Source organism: Canis lupus, chromosome 1 (genome assembly GCF_003254725.2).
Source record: "Canis lupus dingo isolate Sandy chromosome 1, ASM325472v2, whole genome shotgun sequence".
Taxonomy (NCBI): Eukaryota; Metazoa; Chordata; class Mammalia; order Carnivora; family Canidae; genus Canis; species Canis lupus.
The window spans coordinates 18,893,517-18,917,127 of NC_064243.1; the positions used below are offsets into that span (position 1 = coordinate 18,893,517).

At 35.1% G+C, this 23,611-nt stretch overlaps 1 protein-coding gene across 6 annotated transcripts in view; it reads right to left on the minus strand.

Annotated features, from left to right (window-relative positions):
- WDR7 (WD repeat domain 7) overlaps positions 1 to 23,611 on the minus strand; it is a 351,933-nt gene that overhangs the window by 216,755 nt on the left and 111,567 nt on the right. For 5 of the 6 annotated variants that reach the window (XM_049111821.1, XM_025422170.3, XM_049111807.1 and 2 more), the window contains 3 exons: positions 19,574 to 19,672; positions 17,060 to 17,178; positions 15,069 to 15,192 (listed from right to left, as the gene is read on the minus strand). In XM_049111821.1, coding sequence (XP_048967778.1) covers positions 15,069 to 15,192; positions 17,060 to 17,178; positions 19,574 to 19,672 — 342 coding nt within the window. The remainder of the gene's footprint in view (positions 1 to 15,068; positions 15,193 to 17,059; positions 17,179 to 19,573; positions 19,673 to 23,611) is intronic. The other variant, XM_049111824.1, reaches the window with a different exon arrangement.

Here is a 23,611-nt window from a genome sequence, read left to right on the forward strand (position 1 = left end):
AAAAGTAACTCGAAACGGTTCGATGGCCTAAATATAATACCCAAAACTACGAAATTTTTAGAGAAAACCTACAAGGAAAGCTTCATGATATTGGATTTGATAGTAATTTCTTAGGACACACAAAAAAACAGGCAAGTAAAAATAAATTGGACTATATCAAACTTAAAAACTTCTATGTGTCAAAGAACACAATCAACACAGTAAAAAGGCAACCGATAAAATGGGAGATAATAATTATAAACCATTTATCTAATAAGGGGTTAATGTTCAGGCTACGTAAGGACCTCCCACAACTCAACAACAGTAAACACAAATAATCTAATCAAAAATTGACAAAGGACTTAAACAGATATTTCTCCAAAGAAGACATACAAATGGTCAGCAAGCATATGAAAAGATAGTCAACATCACTAATTATCAGGAAAATGCAAACCAAAACCACAAAGAGATAGTATTTCACACCTCTCAAGATGGCTCCTATCAGTAAAACAAAAAACTACAAGTGTTGGTGAGGATGTGGACAAATTGGAACCCTGTGTACTGTGATAGGAATGTAAAAGGATGCAGCTGCTGTGAAAAACAGCATGGTAGTTTCTCAAAAAAAATTAAAAACTGAATTACCATATGATTCAGGAATTCCATTTCTGGGTATATATCCCAGAAAAAAATGAAAACAAGGTCTTGAAAAAGTACCTGTGCTCTCATGTTTATAACAGGATCATTTGTAAACAAGTGGAAGAAGTGACCTAAGTGACCACTGACAGATAAGTGGATAAACAAAATGTGGTCTGTACATAAAATGGAGTATTATTCAGCCTTAAAATGGAAAGCAATTCTGACAATTGCTATAACATGGTTGAACCTGGAGGATACTATGCTAAGTGAAATAGGACAGGCACAAATACTGTATGATTCGGGCCGTATGATGTATCAGAGTGGTCAACCTCAGAGACAGAAAGAGAATGGGGTGGGGGAGAGATGGGGAGTTTCCGTTTCACTCTCACAAGATGTAGATGTTCTAGCAATTGGTTTCACAACAATGTAAACATATTAAACACTACTGAATTGCACACTTGGAAATGGTCAAGATGGTAAATTTATGTCCTATTTATTTTATCATAATTATAAATACTACAAATGGGAGGTAAGGAGAATAACCCCTACACTAAAATGAAATGACTATCTTCAGAAAGAAAGGAAATAGAATAAAGGGCAAAGGAAAGAAAAGAAGCTAAATTTCTCTGAATGTATTTTGTTCTTTGACTTGGGAATTAAGTAAATGTTTCATATCGCCATAAAAAATACATTTTTTTAAAAAGTCAACCTAAAAATTGACCTATATAATTAAGACTAGAAAACATTCTTGAAAGACATAAATATTTGAAAAACCAAAATAAAATAAAATTGAAAGTAAAAAATAAATAATTGAAAATGAAATGAAACAAATGAACCTAAATGTGTATCACATGGATAGTATAATCAGCATAATTCATCTATTCTTCTTTAATGAATTACACACTAGGGAAAAGAACTGCAAAATAAATATAAAAACACCACACAATGTTTATGGTAACCATATTGTGGTAGTGGTGACAATATTCTGAACTGCTGTGTGCTTACTGTGGAGGAAAAGCAGATTAATGATTACACAGACGTCATCTAGAGACTATATTGTAAAAACTGGGTAAGTAGACACAGGTGTAACCTTAAGAAATTAAGTAAAAAATCTGTAATACTAAATTTAATAGGAAGTATCAATATACACTCATGATATTATATACATTTTAAATCCAAACAGAAATACGTAGATATGTCCACCAAAATGACCAAATAGCAAAGAGCACCTCTAGCACTCAGTTTGTGAGTTAAAATACCATTTCCCACTAAAAGGATGAGGGCTCCTACATGCTGACTCAAGTATGAGTCAGGAAATGCACACAGTGAATCTAGAAATCCTATCAGCAAGTCACCCATAAAGAGTACTGTGGTCAACTCAAAAGGATTCGGAAGTTAACTACAGAGGCTCCCAATGACCAAAGACAGAAAAATTCGAATACTCGTTAAAAAAATAACTAAATGGATCACAACATAAATATGTTTCACTCCATGAATTCATAATACTGCTAAAAAATAAAACAAATCACCTCAAGCATTTATCCTGTCATTCCTGAAGGGAAGCTCGGGGTATCAACCAGTTAAGGGCGTAAAATTCTCCTTACAGAAGTACTCTGGCTAACAAATGAAAAAGGCATGTTAGAATTCAGAAAATCGGGATTCATCACTCTAATGAAAACAAAGTACAAACTTTAATGAAAATAATACAAACTTCCAATTTATACCACAAACATATCACGAGGACGAGCACAGGAAAGAGGTGGCCAGAGACAAGTAGATAGATGGATTGTTTGTTAGGAATCCAATGAATTAAAAGAAATATAAACGACATATAAACCAACTACTGCAATATATGGACTTTTATTTGACCCTAAAACAAATGAATTGTAAAAAAGCAATTATGAGACTACGAGGGAAGTACAAATACTGAGTTATCAGATAATATTAAGAAATATGTTTTAATTATTTTTGGCATTCTAATGGTATTGCATTCGTGTGTGTGTGTGTATACACATATATAAAAAGAGCCCTTGCTTTTATTTTTATTTTTTTTTAAGATTTTATTTATTTATTCATGAGAGACACAGAGAGAGAGAGAGAGAGAGAGAGAGAGAGAGAGAAAGGCAGAGACACAGGCAGAGGGAGAAGCAGGCTCCATATGCAGGGAGCCCGATGTGGGACTCGATCCCGGGACTGCAGGATCAGGCCCTGGACTGAAGGCGGCACTAAACGGCTGAGCCACCTGGGCTGCCCTAGCCCTTACTTTTAAGATACAAACTGAGATATTTACAGATAAGGGGATATTGTATCTGAGAACTGTTTAAAATGGGGGGACAAGTGTTTGGAGGGGTACAGATAAAAGAAGACTGTCCATGAGTTAGTAACTGTTGAAGCTAGGCACCAGGTATACGGAGGTTCATTATATTACTCTCAACTTTTATGCATGTTTGAAATATTCCAAACTACAAAGTTTTTAATACTGAATAGGAAAACACATATATATTTTATCCAAAACTAATCAATAAAGTTATGCTTGGCATTCAAACAGATCATTTCACAACCCATCATGACATCTCTAGGCAGCGATTCCAAGAGGAATTAAGAAAAAAAGATTTACTGATTAGTGGTAAAGGTTAATACAATTCCTTTAAAACAATCCCTATTTGATGTATTTTCTCCCCTCTACCACTCAACTAAAGATTCTAGGCACATAATTTAAAAAAAAAGGAAAATGGTAAGCCTGCTTTTAAGAAGCATTTAAATATGCTTTGGCCAAAAGCGAACAAACAAAAAACTCATCTCTGTTATCCTGCTCATATGACTGAATGGTTAACTTCAAGAATGAATATTCCTGTTGTGCATCATGATCATCCCATGCAAGTCACAGGGCCACAGGCCATGTGGAGCCAATGTTTTTTAAAAAATAAAATTAAATTAAAAAGGCAAGAATGTAAAGAATTACATAAGAATTCCTTAACCAAAAATTCAATCTAAAACAAAATCTCTTGTAAATGGGTCTTTAAATATTCAGCATGAATGAAAAAAAAATCAAAACTCAAATAACATGCTTAAGAAGGTATACAAGTAAATTTACTGATTACATACACTTATATAGAAACATTACTGCATTTATGCCTGGGGGAGGGGAAAAAGGCTATCTAAATTAACATACTGAGCCTCATCCAATGACTATTCATTAAGGGACATGGGCAAAAAGTGATTACGATAGAGGTTTGTCAAGCAGATCACAGCTATTAAAAGATGACTGAAAAAAAAAAAAGATGACTGAATATATATAAATCCATACTCACATTATACAGATACGTTCTAAAACCAGACAGTTGGCCAATCATATCTGAAAGATTAGCACATTTTAAATCAAAATAATAAAGTACGTATCAAACATTAATGTCGTATATTCAAAATTATTTCTGTGCTTCCAGGAGACAACTATTTCAGGCAATACGTTGAAAGCACATACTATGCTAGCACTCCCCTAGGTACAAGTGCAATGAAGCTCCGTGAAACCCCAAGCATTTGCTGGAGAAGCAGCAAGACTATTCTTCACAGGTTGCCATACAGAATCCTAAGAGTTCTATAGAAACTAAAGGTTGTCCCGCATAATAACAAATTTTAGGAATTGCCAATATATGAGGGAAAGTTTGTAACCCCGCCCTGTATCACTGTGTATGGTGTGGGGGGAGGGGGGAGTACGATAGGGGTGTCATTTGTTAGAAGCGTTTAGAGAACAGATAGTGAACCAGTGTTTGGCTGTGCTAGGGAGAACCTCAGCAGTCAAGAGAACAACACGAAGGTTTCCATGTACAAATTACTTCTTTTTCACTTAAACCATCCCCCACCGAAGATTTAAACTGCCTAAAGAAACTATTTATCTGTTTTATAGACTGTGACTGTGGTTAAGATTTCATATATAAATTTACTATCTGAAAAGCTTGAGAAACATAGATTTGTTCATTCCCCTCCTTTTGCATAAAAAGTGACTGAATTAGGTAAGGATGTACAGAAGCTTATGATCTCTCTGGCCCTCATACAGCTCTCACAGGGTGAAGCAGGACAGTGGGCCAGATCTTCTGATACCCCTTTCCATTGGACTTCCCAGCTAGTAATCTGATTCAGTAAATTAGTTGCTTATCTGTCATTAGAAAAATCATCTGAAAAAACAGGGATCCCTGGGTGGCGCAGCGGTTTGGCGCCTGCCTTTGGCCCAGGGCGCGATCCTGGAGACCCGGGATCGAATCCCATGTCGGGCTCCCGGTGCATGGAGCCTGCTTCTCCCTCTGCCTGTGTCTCTGCCTCTCTCTCTCTCTCTCTCTCTCTCTCTCTGTGACTATCATAAATAAATTAAAAAATTAAAAAAAAAAAAAAAAAAAAAAAAAAAAAAAAAGAAAAATCATCTGAAAAAACAGTATTTTTCTCCCTAATTATTGTCATCTGACTGAGAAACTATGAAATGAATGCATACAGATCCTCAGTTGAGGAGAGAGTAATGTTTGGGATAATCACCTTTTGAATTTCACCTCTCCTGTCTCTCACCCTTCCATCTGAGAATCACTACGCTGGAATCTCTTCTCTACAGCAGTGGCAGGTGATGAAAGGAATGGGAAAGGCTTCCAGCTTCCAAGTGCTCAACCAACTTCTATACAGGGAAATCTTGGGATGGTCTTGGAATCCTGAACACATCTTAAAATAGGTCACATCTGAGATTATGTGGTCACTTAAAACCCTACATAGATATGTTTTAAGAAGCACCACAATGCTTCAGGTTAAGACTACAAATGCTCAATCTTCTACCTCTCACCCAGAATTCAGGTGAGAGAATTCATTTCTAGTTCACTTCCTCTGACTTTGATATTATTTGTTCTGAAGACTAAGCTTTGCTTTAGGGGAAAGAGCAAACAAGCAAAAATCAAAACCAAGCCAAACCGGAGTAAGACCAGCCAGCCACCCTCTAGCAGAGAATAAAGAAAAAGCCTTCTTCACTTCACATGTGAGATAGAAAAATGTCTCAAGAATAAGCTAATTTATGTCTCTGCCCCCATGAGCTATGCCAGAATTTAATATTGTTTAACTATTAGAGGGATATTATTTAATTAGACATCTTAAAATCAGCAGGAATACTTGTGTAGTACGAACAATGCCCATCCCTTCCATTTCCATTCCCTACAGCTGAGTGTTCTTTAGTACAAGTACATACTTCAGACAGAAGTCTCATCATCATTTCTCAGTAAAATGTAAAGTCCTTTCATAAGGCTTCGAGAAACAGAACTGTGATTACAGCGCAGACACTAACTATAAGCAACAATTTTTTAAAACAACAAGCAATAAAATTGGTGGTTGCAGCTGTTTTCATCTCTAAATCAAGCAAGGCAAACCTTTTCAAGTGATGGGTAAGTTGTATAGAACAAACACAGAAAATATGTACAGAAAAATTACAAAAATACTAAGTATTGTTACAGATGACTGGATTGGCATTTAACAGGCTGAAAGAAACCAGATCAATCTCAATCTTGCTGGGGTCAATTCGGGTGCTCAAACCAATAAAACAAAAATTTTTTTCTTTATGTTTGTGTACTAGAAGTGCTAAAATATTAACCAAGTCTGCAAATGTCATGCACAATAAAACCATTTATAAATATTAAAACACTTACTTGTATCAAAATCTGCTTAACAAAAAATAGATAGCAAAAGTAATAAATCATTAGGACAATATTAAAAAAAAATAAAATATAAAATACCATACTTCCCCCCCAAAAAAAGCAGGAAAAGGAAGGGAAGAATGGATTTAGCAGACATTTTAATATACTTTGATCATTTTAATCCCAGAACTTAAAGGCAACACTTCTAATCTAACAAAATCTACAATTAGCTATTAAAATCAAAATATCACAGGTAAAATAAGTTCACATAATTTTCTTGCAATACCTAAATTAGTTTCCTTCCAAACTATAAACTATTCTGTTACATGCAGATCACAACAAAGCTTCGAACTAAAATATTAAAACAACGCGCTTACATATAATATTCAGTCAATATAAAGAGATAATAAAATTAGAAATACGGCATAAAATTATAAATGTCTCACAATCCAATCAAAATTGGATTTGTGCATGCACATTAGGTGACTGGAATTTAAAACATCATAGGGTAATCAACTCTGCTTTTTGTTCTGTAAAAACAAATTGAACAGGACTCTGAGCTCCTCTACAGGCATAATCTGTACTAGAATAAGGAAAATTTATATTTGAAAGCTTACTAGACACTAGTTCTATTACAAAGACATGTTCCGGTATTCATGGGCAGTGTTTTGTAAAGTACTTTATTTCCATTAGCATTATAAATTTTTTGTTCCTCAGCAAATCAGCAAGAGACTAATGGCACAAATCAATATCATACTCTTCACAGCAACTAATATTAGGTCATTTATTATAGCAAAGGCCACTAGAAACTCAGCTAAAGGTATATCAGGCATTTCAATTTGAACACCATCTTTTTTTTAACAGTGTGTCACAGGTTCAATGAGTTTCTCTTTTATAAAGTAGTCTTCATAGGCTTAAGAGCCTTTGACTCCTTAAAGCAGGTAGTGAGTGCACAAATACCCCAAAGAAAGTCAGCCATGCCTCCTAGGGGTCTTGCTACCAACTGCAACTCCTGGAGAGGTAACCAATTTCCGCACTGAAGGGAGGAGGAGGAGGAGGTGAGAGAGAAAAAGAAAGAAAGGGGTGTGAGAAAATGACTAAAACTTATTGCAAATCCTTTGGGCTCCAGAAGCTTTTCTACAGCGGCCAGTGGGATGAGACAAAGAAGAGGGCAAGGAGTGCCACACTTAATGCAAACCCCCAATTCCTGTTATTTATGCAAGGAAGAAATTAACTCAATTTCCTTACACTCACTCTGGCTTTGTTCCACAGGCTGGAGGCTGTCCTGGGGCTCCCAGTTAACTGGAAACCAGGTTGCTGGCTACATTAGCATACAGAGGACTTTCCTAGCAGCATAAAGTTCCTGTGGAGTTCCTAACCTACAGCATTACCTGATAACAGAGTTCTGTTTACTTAGAGGTAAAGTCCAAATAGCCAATTGATCCAGTAATGCTTTCATTTTTAATTTGCCATTTTACTACCCTAATTTCCAAGACTTGTAAAGGATTTAAGGAAAATTGTAAGGATGTTACATATCACCTCCAAGAACTCAAGTCACATGGAACTAAAGGATTTTCCTTGAAATAGTTGTTACTAAGAAGAAATTTTGTTTTCTATTAGGTTAGTAGCCAAATACAGATAAGTACAGACAGTTTTGTGCTGTTAAATACATGATGAGTTTAGAGTGCTTACACTTAAGCCCCATAGCTCTGACACTCTAGAAGAAAAAAGAGAAACAAATCCCTTAGGTCCCGACTTAACACTGCAAACAGATACGCATAGATATAGCGCACTTTGCATAATAGTTTGTCTTAGGACAAACCCTTCTGCCTCTCAATACAAAAATTTCCACAGAACATCAAGTACTTTTTCTATAGATCACTTAGTCATAATTTAATACTTTCCCTTCTTAATGACAATGCACAATCACTTCCAACCGGCTCTGTGAACATGACAAGGTAACAACCACAGATATTTCTGAGGAAACATCATCCTTTCGTTTCAGTGGATGCGCAAAGTAGGCATTAATTACACAAGGACTATTTTAGAATTCTTTGTTCTTTGTGAGCAACCAAATGATTTTCCCTTTCTTTCCCCAAATTTAATTAGAATATTTCTTCTGAAAAAGAAAGATACACCCAGAATGCAACAAAAGACCTGAGAAAGTAGTCAAGTAAGCACAATGTGAGGAGCCAAGAGAAACACCACAAAGTGCTTACACTAAAGCTCAGGGATTTGTTTCCCATCAGAGAGCTCTTATTCTTAGCCAATTTACTCTTATTTTATATTTAACTCCAATAAGTTTGGCTGCCTGGCGTCCACACTCCCGAAACACTGATAACAATAAATTAGAAACCAGGGGCAGAAGCTCCTAGGGGTGAGACATAACAGCCCACCAGCAAAAACTGGTAACAATTCCTAGACAATAAAAAGAGGAAGAAGGAAAGTTATCTTTTAAAAATAAGAAACGTGAGAGGCATTTCAGTCTGGGCCCTTTTATGTTTAGATAAACAGGTCTGCACTCTTCAATAAGCAAATGATGGTAATTTTACAGCATGGACCAAAACAGCAACTGGCTATCGAGGAGATGTTTAAAAAGCCAGAGATATTTTGAAATATTTCAACAGGAAGGGTTAACATTTTTCAGAAATCCAAGCATTTAGTAACTTTTAAACACTCAGTTATCTAGAAAATCATCCCTGAGAAAGCTGTTAGAGAGTTCCAAATAACTGAGGCATATATACAAAAGAAAGAAGGAAGGAATTCTGTGTTGATTAAGGCCTTTTGGGGGGTGGGGGGGGACTCACTTAAATCATATTTAGCAAACCCCATTCCTAGCCTTTCCCCATCCTTTGCCCAGCAAACCCTGAAAATATCTGCCTAACACAGAAGGCATTAATATTTAAATTTTTCTAGCTACAAGAGACTTATCCACTACCTCTATAATATATAGTTCCATCTTACCTTCTTGTATATTGTTGGTCCGTCCATATTTGTGCTCAGAATGACCACTACCTTATAATCATCAGAAAGTGACTTCAATTCCAGGTTAAAATAGGTACTACAGTGTGGCTTGTTGAAAGTCAAACCCAAAACATTTACTAGGAGTGTCTTTCACTGAACAAAGAAATCCTATTCTGTTTCCAAGGGGGATAAAAAAGAGGAGCCTAACCCTGGTAACCTTAGCACAAAAGGAAGCTAAAAAGGCAGGGACTCGATAAGAACAAAGGATTGTTCTTTCTGATGACATCAATACATATTAAACACGATGTGTTACACATCCTTCTATCAATATCTGAGATGATAAATTTGCAAATTAATACTACATTGGTCATAACTGCATAAAATTACAATAGCACCCTCTTTAGAAGAGATTTTGATTTATACAATGGTAGTAACTTTTATGTGTTTAATGTTTCTGAAATTAAAGGAGAAGATGAGCCACAGTGCGCAAGCAGAATACAACGTTCGAGAAATAATTACGCTTGCGACCTTATGCCCTGTAAGGTCACTCTGCATCACAGGCCAAACGAAATCAGGAACCATCAGCATTTACCTCCGAGTAGTCACTGCCTGGAATGAAGGGCAAGCGCGGGTATATTTCATAAACTAGCAGGAGCCTGACCTCATAAAAAAGTCAATTATCAAAATGCTACATGTAGAATGTCACAAAAAGAAATATATAAGTCGGTTCTACAAAACATCTTCCCTTCAAAATAAATCTGAGACAACTTAAACATTTCATTTTCATCTGAATTATAACACATTTCACAAAATAAAATTAACCCTTCCTTGGTAAAAATAGTCCAAAGAATTTCTAAAAAGTATTTTGTAACATAAAAGTGATTATAAATACATGAGAAAGACGGTGACTCAGAAAACATTTACACTATTTATATAAGTCACTATCATAAGAATGTATGCAATATTTATAATTCTGGTCCTGTTACCATTACAGTAAGAATCACAATGCATCTATCCTCAAATTTTCTATCAGAAATTAGGCATCAAAAGTTTACATACGACCTGCATTTGTAAGGAATAAAATGTTTTCCTAACATGTTCTGGGATAGAACTCCATTACCTGAAGCAAAATTCTCATATCACTCCAAGAGGACTTGGTTTTTAAGAAAATTTGTGAACCGGCTTTTCAGTTAAGGCAGACTATTGCTCCTTTTTCCTCCCTAGTGATTTCTGGTCTACTGCCAGAATCTCTGAGCAATATAAATTTAAGTGAACTCTGAGGCAGTGACAATAAGGAGAACAGAACTGCAGATACCAGCACAGCAAAGGCAAGGGGACAGTTAGCCAACATTCACTACGCGTATAATACGCCGTGCCGGATGCTATACAGGAAGCTTCTCCTTTATTTTACTCAGGACTGCTCTTTACAGTCCTAAGAAAAGCAACCTGGCTTCTGGCCCATTGTTTTCCTTAGGCTCTCAGACAAACCCACAAAAGGCTTTTATTACATAATGTATCTAAATAAAATTCCAGAAGACCCCAGTCAGTAGGATCAGTTGACTTGAGTCATCATCCTAGCCCCAGCTCACCTACTGGCTGTGAAGTCAGAGGAAGGTACTTTAAACCTCAGGTTCCAGATCCCTACGATGAAGGGCTATCACACCCCATCAGCCTAGGAGGGCATTCTGCTCCTCAAGCAAAAGCATTTTCTGAGTCTCAAATATCTAACAAAGGGACTCTTAGATCAAGCTCAGTCGTAACTTAGGAGCTGTCAATATTGCTTAGGCAATTACTGCACATGTTTAAATGCTTAGGCGGATTAAATTGTTAGAAAATATCTGATGAATGGTGTATTTAACATAGTGCTTAATATTTTACCTAATTTACTAAGAAGATTCCTATGCTGAAAATGGGTTTTAAGTTCCTAAGAGAATGTTTTATGCTGTTAACTTGCTACGATAATCATCTCTTCAAACATTTAATGACCATGGTAGAAGCGATTCCACTACAAGCACGTTATGGCAGGTGTGGGCTGTCCACCAGCTGGCTCCATAACCTTTTGATCCCTTTGGACAGCAAATCTGTTCAATAGCCCTATGTGGTCATTTCTTATTTGTTGTATGCTTTCTTCTCCTTTCACACATTCAGAATCCTTACTCCTTCAGTTTGACATTCTTTTATTAAAGTAGAAAGCTCTCAGTAAAGCAAACTAAAACTAATTTTACTCAGGCAATGTAAAAGTTCCAGGATAGATTAACATACTATAGAAAGAGTTCTTAGTGTAAACTCTTTTAGTTATGTGTAGATGGATGTTTATTCTTTCACTAAAATACAGTAACAGGAAATGATAAGATTAAAATTTTAAGTAAGCCAACATCCAGTTAATTTATAAGGTACTCCAAGATACTATAACTAAATGCCAGGGACATTATGTTATACAAATAGAAAGGTTTAAATCTGACCCAAGAACAACCTAGTTCATGTTTACTTAAACAATGAAAAGAGGGGATGCCTGGGTGGCTCAGAGGTTGAGCCTCTGCCTTTGCCCCAGAGCGGGATCTTGGAGTCCCAGGATTGAGTCCCACATCGGGCTCCCTGAATGGAGCCTGCTTCTCTCTGCACGTATGTCTCTGCCCCTCTCTCTGTCTCTCATGAATAAATAAATAAAATATTTTTAAAAAAATAAACAATGACAAGAACCATTTTCTGACAAGAGTAATTTTCTTACAGTTACACATTTCTGCTCCAACATGTTGCTGTTAAATTTAATACGGCGAAGAAATGACATTGTGGGAAAACAGGATTAGCTCAAATATCTACTCATTCCTCTACCCCCAACACCATTTTAAGATCTAAGTATGCTGGAGGAAGCAAGACGGAATAAATGGTGGTTAAGAAAATAAGTGTTGTAGTCTGACAGTCACTTAGTAATTGAGGGGACCTTAAGAAAGTTCTTTAATCTCTCTTGGCCTCAACTAACTCATCTGGGGGGGAAAGGGAGAGGGTAGTGACACTAGTGCCTACTTTACAGGCTTATTGCAGTGGCTTAATGAAATAACACAGACCAGGCACTTAGCAAAAGCCTGACAGAGAGAGTGTTCAATTAATGGTAGGTATTGTCATTATTTTACTTATACTGTATCCTCTCTGGGCCCTCTAATAGACCTCTCATCTAGCAACATATACATTTTCATCATTGCTTCAGGGAGTAATCTGAGACCACATTACACCTTTAACTTGTAGCTAACTCATTCCCTTCTTTCCAGGAAGAAATCAAATAAAACGGCATTCACCACCATTGCTGATGATTCCTTTCTTTCCAAACTGTCAAGAATACAATGCTGTACACATCTTTGGTGTTTTCCTAAAGCTTTTACATGTAATCTATAATCAAGCCTGAGAAATACCTTTCATTCCACTCTATCTACATTCAGGCCTGGGTCCTACATCCCCTCTGTAGTAACTTCCCAGCTACTTATTCTACTTCAGTCCACTTTCCCACTGTGGTCCATTTTAAGTAACAGTGTCCTGAAACAGTTTCTTATACTTTCATAGCAGTGTTGTCCTTTCAAAAGGATCTCTAATGATTTGCTATTGTTTCACCTTCAATCTAGTCTGCAATATTTTACTCATAGTTTGTCCTTAAATTGAGAGTATCCTTTATTCAATAAGGTTATGATGAACTGATGAGCTAATTCTGTTTTTCAGAATATGATGAAGCTAAGAGCCACAAGTGACTAAACAAATAGCACTGTTCAAAGTTCTTCAAATACTCAAAAGCAAAGCTTTCTTCATCCTAGTCTTATGCCTTCAAGCATTTTTTTTACATTGTAGAAGATATTAAAACCTATGCACATTTAAGAACTTTAAGCCTAATACCTTTCAGAGTCCATGTTTAAAGACTCTGGTTTTTAAATTTCCTTTTATTAAAATGGAAAAACTCCCAGTAAGCAAATAAAAATCAGTATTATCTCAGGAAATTCTGTAACCTACACAGACTAAAGAATTTTAATTAGAGTTGTTAATGTGTGATGCTATGGTTATATGTAAAACCCATATTTGCATTTTTACAGATTATGAATGTATTTAACATAAAGTGCTTACCACAGCCTAGGCATTGTTCCATGTGCTTACCAAAAATTACCTTATTCCAAAGTCAGAATAACCCTACAGTCTACCATATTTATTTCATCTGTGATAAAGTGAAGCTGAGAAACATTGAGTGTCCAAGGTCATATACACCTATAAACAACCACTAGAGTCACCAATGACAAACACTTGGGAGACTGCTACCAGGTATAACAATTATAGTCCTTTCTGAATCTTGTTTTCATATCCTTATTGTATAATCATGTATTGTCTTGACATGTATAGTATCTTCTTACCAAGAATTTGCTATTGGCAAAAATCATTTAAAACGAATCCATCTAGGGCAGCCCGGTGGCGCAGCGGTTTAGCGCCGCCTGCAGCCTGGGGTGTGATCCTGGAGACCTGGGATCAAGTCCCATGTCGGGCTCCCTGCATGGAGCCTGCTTCTTCCTCTGCCTGTGTCTCTGCCTCTCTCTCTCTCTCTCTCTCTGAATAAATAAATAAACAAATAAATAAATCTTTAAAAAAATAAAATAAAATGAATCCATCTAAAATCTAGACCAAATTTTCAATAGTAAAAAGTTTTAAGTTTCATTGAGAATTTAACTTAAAAAGTAAAATTGATTTTACCATATACTCAATAAAACAGTTTAAAACTTTAATTCTGAATTCTTTGTTAGAAGAATAATCAAACGAATTGGGATGAAGTATATTTTTCTAAAAAGAAAAAACTACAATAGCATAATACAACTTTTTTTTAATGACCATCTAACCTAGCAGCAGGATCACTAAGGTTTGATTCTGCAAAAAAGCCTCAAGCACTTCAACAAATTTTCTCAAGCCTTTCCCAATCCATTCAAATTATATTCTTTTGAAAGATCTGTCCATCAAAACCTTGCTAATTTTCTTTTCCAATAGTACATTGTTCTAACTCTACCCAATATTTACCACTTAAGGATCCAGAATTCCAACTTCAACATGGAAATTATCTGCTTTATACTACACTTGCCCATCATCAGATCACGGTCTACAAGTTGGCATCCACAAGCATAATCATGCCAAAAAGACAAATGCTACTGTTAAACATGGTAAGATTTTCTTATTGAGGATTAATTTTATAAGGGGTCAGTCCATCAGAGTATTTAGATATATTTTTTTATTTTTTATTTTCTTTAAGATTATTATTTATGTATTTATTCACAAGACACACAGAAGGACAGAGAGGCAGAGACACAGGCAGAGGGAGAAGCAGGCTCCATGCAGGGAACCTGACATGGGACTCGTTCCCAGGTCTCCAGGATCACCCCCCCGGGCTGAAGGCGGCACTAAACCGCTGAGCCACCAGGGCTGCCCTAGATATATATTTTTAAACCAAATTCCAAACCACATAGATTTGGAAAATGAATGCAAAGAATTCAAGGATTCCCTTATTTTCACTTTAATTTTTTTTTTTTTTTTTTAAGATTTTATTTACTTGACAGAGCATGAGACAAGTGAGGGCAGGGGCAGCAGGAGAGGGAGAAGCAGACTCCCCACTGAGCAGGGAGCCCCAGTAAGGGCTCTATCCCAGAACCCTGAGATCATGACCTGAGTCAAAGGCAGACACTTAAATGAATGAGCCACCCAGGCATCCTTTATCTTCACTTCAAGTGACTCACTTTTGTTGAGAGGTAGTAGCAAGCATATCTGGGAGTTTTAAAACTTTTGTATGTAAGCATGGAAAGCTCTGTAGAGAACACTTACGTGATATGACGTGGTCCATATACTGTGGTAAATAAGGGGCCCAGGCATCGATGGCTTCTTTCCTCCCAGCCTGCTCAATTCTTCTCAATTCAGCTAGAAGCAGGGCCTGTGCAGCTTCCCTGACCTGAGAAGGAAACGGATCCAAACCAAAAAAACAGAAAGCAGATCAGTTGGTGAGGTGTTTAAAAACTAGAAAGTTCATCATAAAATAAAATTAGAAAATATACAAGCCACATTTATTTACAGGAGAAACACTACAAACCAAGTAATGAATTAAGTACCGAATAAACCGGCTGTGAGCAAAATCAAAGACATTTAATGAATGATTGCACTGAAAATTTTAACACTAACAGACAAAATTATGTTTGTAGATTTATGCAGTGTTGGGTTTAAAACTTTATTTTCCAAAGCTTTTAATATTCTTGCACTTTAATTTTCACTTTAAAATTTTCACATATGGGACGCCTGGGTGGCTCAGCAGTTGAGCGTCTGCCTTTGGCTCAGGGTGTGATCCCAGAGTCCCAGGATGGAGTCCCACATCAGGCTCCCCCCATGGAGCCTGCTTCTCCCTCACCTGTGCCTCTGCCTCTGCCTCTCTCTCATGAATAAATAAAATCTTAAAAATAAATAAAAATAAAATTTCCATATAATTGTTACTGTTAGAAGTCACTGTTAGAACTGTTATATTTGTCTTCTCTTTTAGCCTGAAAAAACCTTATCCAGTGAATTTCTTTATATACTAAATAGGTATTTGCACAAACATTATGTATAAATCTGCACGATACCTAAGACACATTTAAACAATTTGTTTGAAAACAAATAGGCAAAATACATTCCTCTGTAATGGCATTAATTCTATAGAAAGAAAACAGTTTTCAAAGTTACATCACTTCAGTTTGTCTTTCAATGCAGCACATGTTTATTTTGCAGTTTTTGTGGAATTTTATTTTAGCAAATTACCACAAGCATGGGGTCAAAGAAGTTAGTTAATTGTCAAGTGGTGTTATCAATTTATTAACTCTTTATCATTGAAAAGGATATGATAAGCAATGCCTGATATGAGTTTGAATGAAAATTGTTTTTAATTATAACTGACTTTTGAAGTGAATTCAAATACAATTCAATGCAAAACCATGAAAATTTTAGTATGCTACAATTCCATTTATAGTTGAGGGAAGGGAAACGGGATGAGGGAAATATTTATATTTGATAAATTTAAAATCTTGAATAATACAAACTGCTATAGCTAGACAGGTCAAATGCCATAATAAAGGAAATCTCTATCTATAAAACATTTCCAGTCCCTGGTGATATTATACTCCAAGCAACGTCTAATACAGCATAAGTCCATTAACACAAAATAATAGCTACCATTTATTGAGCTCCTACCATGTGTCAGGCTCTGTACTCTTTTACTTGCATTATCTGATTTGATCCTGACAGCAATCCCATGAGGAATATATTATTATCCTCACTTTACAAATGAGCTTCAAACAGGTTAAGTAAATTGCCCAGGGTCACAAAGTTAATAATTGGCAGAAATGATATTTAAACCCGAGTCTCTTTGAATTCTAAAGACTTTCTCTTATTATAACACAGTATCTTCCATTGGACAATGGCTATTCACTTAGAATTTGATTGATGTGATTATACCTCAGTGTGTTATTTTGGAGAAAGTGGGTGTATGTATGTGAACATGCATGTATGTTAATCTATATAGAACAATCTATACAGAAACCAATACTCAAAGAAATAGTCCCATAAGTATATGAAACCTTGGGTCAGATACTCACCAGATTAAAAAGTAAGCAAATATGCAGCTGGAACATTACTGTTCAGTATATAAAGTGAAAAAAAATCATGAATCCATATTTTCTATGACATACAAACAGGTGAAAAAAATTAGATAAACATTAACTATTTCGTTTCAAATTTACACTTGCCTATTGCTTTCATGTTTTTGTTTTTTATCCATATCACATTAATATTACCTCCAAGCATCGATCTTGCCATCTCCGAGCCAGCATCTCTAGAAGTGGAGGCCTAAATTTGTCTAATCCCAGCAGGTCTGGCAGCATAACACAATGCATAGCAGCTAACTGACTCCATCCTGTTGAAATGTAATATATTACAAATACTTTAAACATTTTGGCATTTCCTAATTCAAAGATTTTTCTTTAAATATATTAAAAACCAAAGGATTTCCATTAGATATTTTATACAAATAACTCTATCAGATGTATTTCATCTCTAAATCATGTAACTGGTACTCATAAAGAACTCTTTTAAAGTCTTAAATAAACTTTCACATGAAGTATATACAAAGTCTATAGGGAAAACATATTTCTAAATAATCCCTCTAAAATAAAACATACTCAGGGATGAGAACACAGAAATAAACATGCATTAGAGTTATAGATTTGAAACCAGTTAAAAGGGCATTCACACAGATATCCAAAGATAAGCTCCTGTCACTTCAGGTCTGGCCATCTGTGTATGACCATCTTTGTCAGTCAACAGACAGGTCCTTCCCTTGTCTGTCACAGAGCCTTTCATTAATACTTATTGATCTCTTTTCTTACAAAATGAATCAGATATTTAATCGCAATCATAACTAAGTAACATAACATCACCTTTGAGAGGAAAAATACATGCAGACATTTCATAAAATAAAAACCAGATAATCCAAAATTTACAAAATCTTCAGTACCATTAACTTTAAATCTATGGGAATAAAAGTTATTTTTTTCCAAAATTCTAATCCATAGTTTGGAATTTGATTATGTAAAGAAAACAAACTGCAAGCCACTGCAATATCTAAAAGTAACTGTATTCAGATAATAATTATTTCAACCCTGTTTTAAAGGTGTCAGAAAAATATAAGCATAATAAATGCCTCACTCTTTCCAAATCATGTATGAAGCCACTATTAATCCACAATAACTACCATTACCTTCTGGGGACAACACTTAAAGACAAATAATCAGGATGAATGCAAAAAAAAAATCCCAATTATCTACTATTATATACAAGATTGAGTTATCTGTGATCACAGAATTTTAACAAATCACTGTCCTGAAATAATCTAAACTGCAATCTTCTAAAACAACAAAAACCCTATCATAAAATTCAAAATAATTACTGAGATCAAAAGAAAAAAAAGAGAGAATGAGTGAAAGACAAGCCACCTATCTAAAGATTCATCCTTTCAGTAAGGAAATTCTCATCAAATGAGAATACATAATTAAATAATTAAGGTATGAGCAAACACATTTTAGATTTCAATTTATTTTCAATAGAGGATATATATACTTATATAGAGGATATATATACATATATACTTATACACACACAAATATATATATAAATGAAAATTACAACCTAGGAATTTCTTAAAGTGCTTTAACATCTCTTAAAAGTTTGAAATGTATTTATGAGCTGAATTTTAATAGGATGATGATTCTCACCATGGGCCAAAGTCAACAGCCTTTTTTTAACTAACAAATTCCTATCTTTCACAGTAGCTTAACAAATTTGTCCCTAATTATAATGTTCAGTCTTAGTATATTAACCTTAGTATCTGTCTATGACAGGGAAACCAAACAAAAAATGAGCTATACTTTCGTGCTCCCACATTTTCTTTCCAAACATGGTTTCTGTACTTTACAGATACTGTACCATTCTTTCTTTTTGAATGGACTGGTAATACTGCTTTTTAGTGAAGAGTCAAAATCAATCTGATTACATTTTAGATTCTGTAAATTTCTTCCCTTTTTATATTATACATACTGGTGAAGACGGAACCCACAATGAAGACAGTGGATATAATGCAGAGCTCACGTTAGGCTTCCAGGCAGAATAAATAATCATATAATGGCTCTTGGGGAAAAAAGATTTGTGGATTCCATTCACATTTTCAGAGTTCCAAAAATACTTTCAACTAGTGTAACTCCATAGGGATAATATGATAGCCTAACTACATCTTAAAAACCAAAAAAATAGATTTTTGCCTCCTCCAAAAACACAGAAATAGTAAGGAGAATAAACAGGTGAATTCCTCTCATTCTATAATCACTGGTGCTAATCAACATTCTGAAGACTTTTCAAATGATTATGTCAAGGGACCCCTCACATCTCCCTCTAATCTCAGAGTAATGATACATATAAAACAGATTCATTAGTTCTAACACCAGAGATCACATGGCAAATATCATTATGAAAACCAATCCACCTTTTAATACCTACTTCACATCAAAGAGTATCCTCTTTGCACTACTTTAATGACATTCTAGATTACAAGGAACAGTTTATACCAGCTAGGAGTAGCATTCCATTTTCATAACTGGCCCTTATCATTGATATTAGCAGAAAAAGTTTAAAAATGGAAAATTTAGGATCTCATATATAACAAAGCAGATAAATGTATAAATTGGATAAAAAGAACATGTCATACCAGAATAAAGCACAGATTGAAAGGGAGTTGTTAGAAAGTTGAGAGAGAATACCTTCATTTACTAAGAAACAGGTATGTAAAGCAGGAGTAGAAGCAGAGTCAGAGCCAGAGTGATCAGCATCAGACCGAGCGGAAATGACAGGAGCAGGAACTTGCAGAGAAAACAGAAGAAATAAAGAGAAGAGAATTGAGGTACAGCAGCTTCTGAAAAAAAGCTCAGTATTAGTGAAGAATGAAAAACAAAGTTGGCAAAATATAGTAAATGGAGAACTGAAAAATGATGTTTTAATCAAAAGGGCATGATCATTGAGGATTACAGCAAAGAAATGATAAATTTTACTGAACAGCAATCACCGTGTAGTTCAAATTCCTCTTAAAACCAAAATATATTTAATAATCTAATTTATCGATGTACCAATTAATACAGAAAACAGTTCTAAAACAAGGAAGGCTATAAGGAAAGAATGACATATTCAGAATTAGCAAAATGTAATTCAATTTTTAAAATGTATCATATACTAAAAACTTTATATTGGTCTTCATATTGCCAATTACGTTTTTCTAATAATTTATTTCCTAATCTTATGTGTAAATTATTTTTTAATATCTCAGACCAACATCCACTGAGATCATTTCAATTTTCCATACTTGTTTTATAAAAACACAATTTAAAATCTGTCAACTTATAAAGTATATACTAAACTTATGTGAGAAGAACCTTAACATAGCTTCTTTCTTAGAACTTTAAAAAAGTACTTTTATGATACCAGTGTTTTATATTATAAAATTATTGTGAACGTTCTAATCCTCATAAAATATATGCAACAACTCCACCCCACCCCCAAAAAAGTTACGTTACCAGGAAAATGTTTCGGCTTAAATTATCATATGAAAAGCCAAAAAGACCGTATGGCACACACATTCTACAACTGGAGGTCAATGTTAAGATTTAGAGGTCACCATTTGACACTTCCTTCCTATGGAGAAATTACCATATGTCATGCACAAGCATCTTCAAATTAATCCCTCTCCTTTCTTCTGTCATTGAACAGCAATAGGTTTGGGCTCCTGAACAGATTAAGCATTGTCCACTGAATGATATGTTTGTTTTTCATGCAGTGAAGTTCCTTTGTAACTACAGGACAGCTGCATGAAAACAACTTTTCATAATTTCCACACGAATGCATCATAATGTCAATCAGGCACGTGTGAGGCAGTAAACAGTAGAACTAAAAGAAGTACATGAGCAGCAATAAAAAATAGAAAATCCAACTCCATAAACTCTAAGAAGCACATCTTTGCACACATGAAAGTCTCATCTGGGAAATTATAATTGCTTTTATTATCACAGATCTGTTTTTTGTTCCTTATAAAATTACAATGATTTTATAATAATATGTTTATGAAAGAAACAGAGCTTTTCTTAACTGCACATTTTCTAAGATACAGGAATTCTACTGTAATCTTGGAAAGAAATCTCAAATATTTTTAAGTTCCACTAAATAAATTTATTTTAAAAATCATCTTTAATTACAAATTCAATTATTATGGCCTATAAAATATTCACTTCCTCATGCAAAAAAAAGTTGGTAAGCCTGGATGTCACAGAGTAAATTTTCAGGTTTTAGCTTTCATGCCAACAAAATTGTTCATAAAGTTCCTCTGGTGGTTTCCAAGAACTGGAACTTTTCTATAATTTCACTTTAAAAAAAAAAAGGAGAAATTACTATTATTGAAATTACCGAAAAGGCTGTGGTACCTGTATCTGATTTTACTCTTCGATGAGAGAACAGTAGAGTGAAAGGTGAGGAAATTCAATACAAATGAATAAAAGTTCAGGACTGAGTAATCATTACCCTACAGGTCAAGTAAGTAGTGGGATTAAACTCCATCTTCTGTGAGTCACAAGCACAAAAGAAACTAGAAATGCTACTAAAAGAACTGCTAGAATAAGCGTAATAGGTCTTAATAGAATAATGTTCAAAATATGTAAACTAATTTTTAATGAGAGAAATAAACAGTCTCTGTTTTGGAGTCCTGTTTAAATAAGAAAAAAAGCTATTTAGGGATCCCTGGGTGGCTCAGCAGTTTGGTGCCTGCCTTCAACCCAGGGCGTGATCCTGGAGTCCCAGGATCGAGTCCTGAATCAGGCTCCCTACATGGAGCCTCCTTCTCTCTCTGCCTGCCTGTCTCTCTCTCTCTCTCTCTCTCTCTACCTCATGAATAAATAAAATCTTAAAAAAAAATTTTACATTTTCCTTTAATAAGTTCTGCGAGAAAAAAAATCAAGACTACTATAAGATCAAGGAATCAGATTTACTATGCTTTAAAAATCTTGGCATCACCACCAAAAAATACTTCATTCAGACTACCTCATAGCTGAGATGGGAGAATCTGGAACTACTTTTTTTTTTTTTTTTTTAAAGATTTTATTTATTTATTCATGAGAGAGACAAAGAGAGAGGCAGAGACACAGGCAGAGGGAGAAGCAGGCTCCATGCAAGGGAGCCTGACGTGGGACTGGATCCCAGGTCTCCAGGTCGATCCCGGGTCTCCAGGATCACGCCCTGGGCCGAAGGCAGGCGCTAAACCGCTGAGCCCCCCAGGCGTCCCTAGAACTACTTTCATAATTAACTGAGAATATTCAAATTAAACTCTCATTGAGCTTTTAAAACTTTCCACATATAGAGAAATCAGCAAAAGAAATTTAAAAAGTACTACTTCCAAATCAAAAAGCTCAAGACTTAATGACAATAAACCTGAAAGAAGCCACACGTAGCACTGAATATTAAAAAATTTACATCATAAAGCATAAGTGAGCATTTGGTTTTTAAAACAGAAAAGCTGCAATGTCAATTATCAATTGGCTTATCTTATTAAGGATTAGTAAAACATAAGGGCAAAAGTCTCAGCATAGCTTCAAGTGATGACAAACGTGGCACAAGTTCTATTATTTAACCTAGAAAAGTAAACTTTGCAGCTAAGAGTCTCTTCAACTACTTACTATCACATGAAAAGACAAAGACAAACGAACCTGTGTGACAACATATACCTGCACATATCTGCTCTGGCCTCCCCCTTAATAGCATATATTTAGCATTCAATGTTACAACATCCATGGTTTTCAGTTTTTTAATAGGTCTCTTTCAGTCTTCATTTGAAATGTGATTCTGAACTCCTTTGTTCCCTACTGCCATTTTGACATGAAAAATATATAAAGCACAAAAAGTGAACGTACTTTAGGTAGCAAGTTATTGGTCTAAACCTCATTAGCCTCCTGGTACATGAACACAAACAGCCTTTTCAATACATTTTTCAGAAAGGAATAATGAAAATCTAGAAAACTTTCTGTAAAACCAAATGTAACGCTTAAAGAAGTTTTTCCAAAGCTTAACACTAGTAAATAAATAAAACTATTTAATAATGAATCATTTTATCTGAAGCATTACAGGATAATCACAAAGCTTCAAGAGGGGAAGACAGAGGAGGCATTCCACACTAGGTCTGCCATTCAGTATAGAGATCTTAGAGAGCAACGTCTGCCTTTTTATAAACTTTATGTCTATACTATCATGTCTTGGGGAGATGAGCATTCTCGTCATCTTTTAAGTCAACATTAAGCATTAGGATAAATCATTAATCAAACATTCTAAGGAAAAAGGATATCCTTAAAATGCTATGAAGGAAGAGCACAAAATGTCGAAGGGCAATAGGGAAGTAATAAGGTTCCAGGAAATAGAAAGGATAAGGACTTACTGTGAAGCAGAATGAATTAACAGCCCAAGATGGCATTCTGATAGACATACATTAAGGCAAAATACAAAAATGCTAATAATGTTTGAAAAATACAGTAACTATTTACCCTCCAGATCAGAATTGGAATAAGTTGAGATGCAATGAGAATTTTACCTTGGCCTATAACTCTAGCTAGAATCCAAATATTAAAATTAAAAAATTTTTAAATCTTGCTTCTGTAAAAGGTCTCCTTCATTACTAACATCTAAAATAAATAAATGAGCCAAGACCAAGTACCATGGGGGAAGAGTTTATTATAGTGAAAGATAAAGTGATAACATACTAACTTGAATTA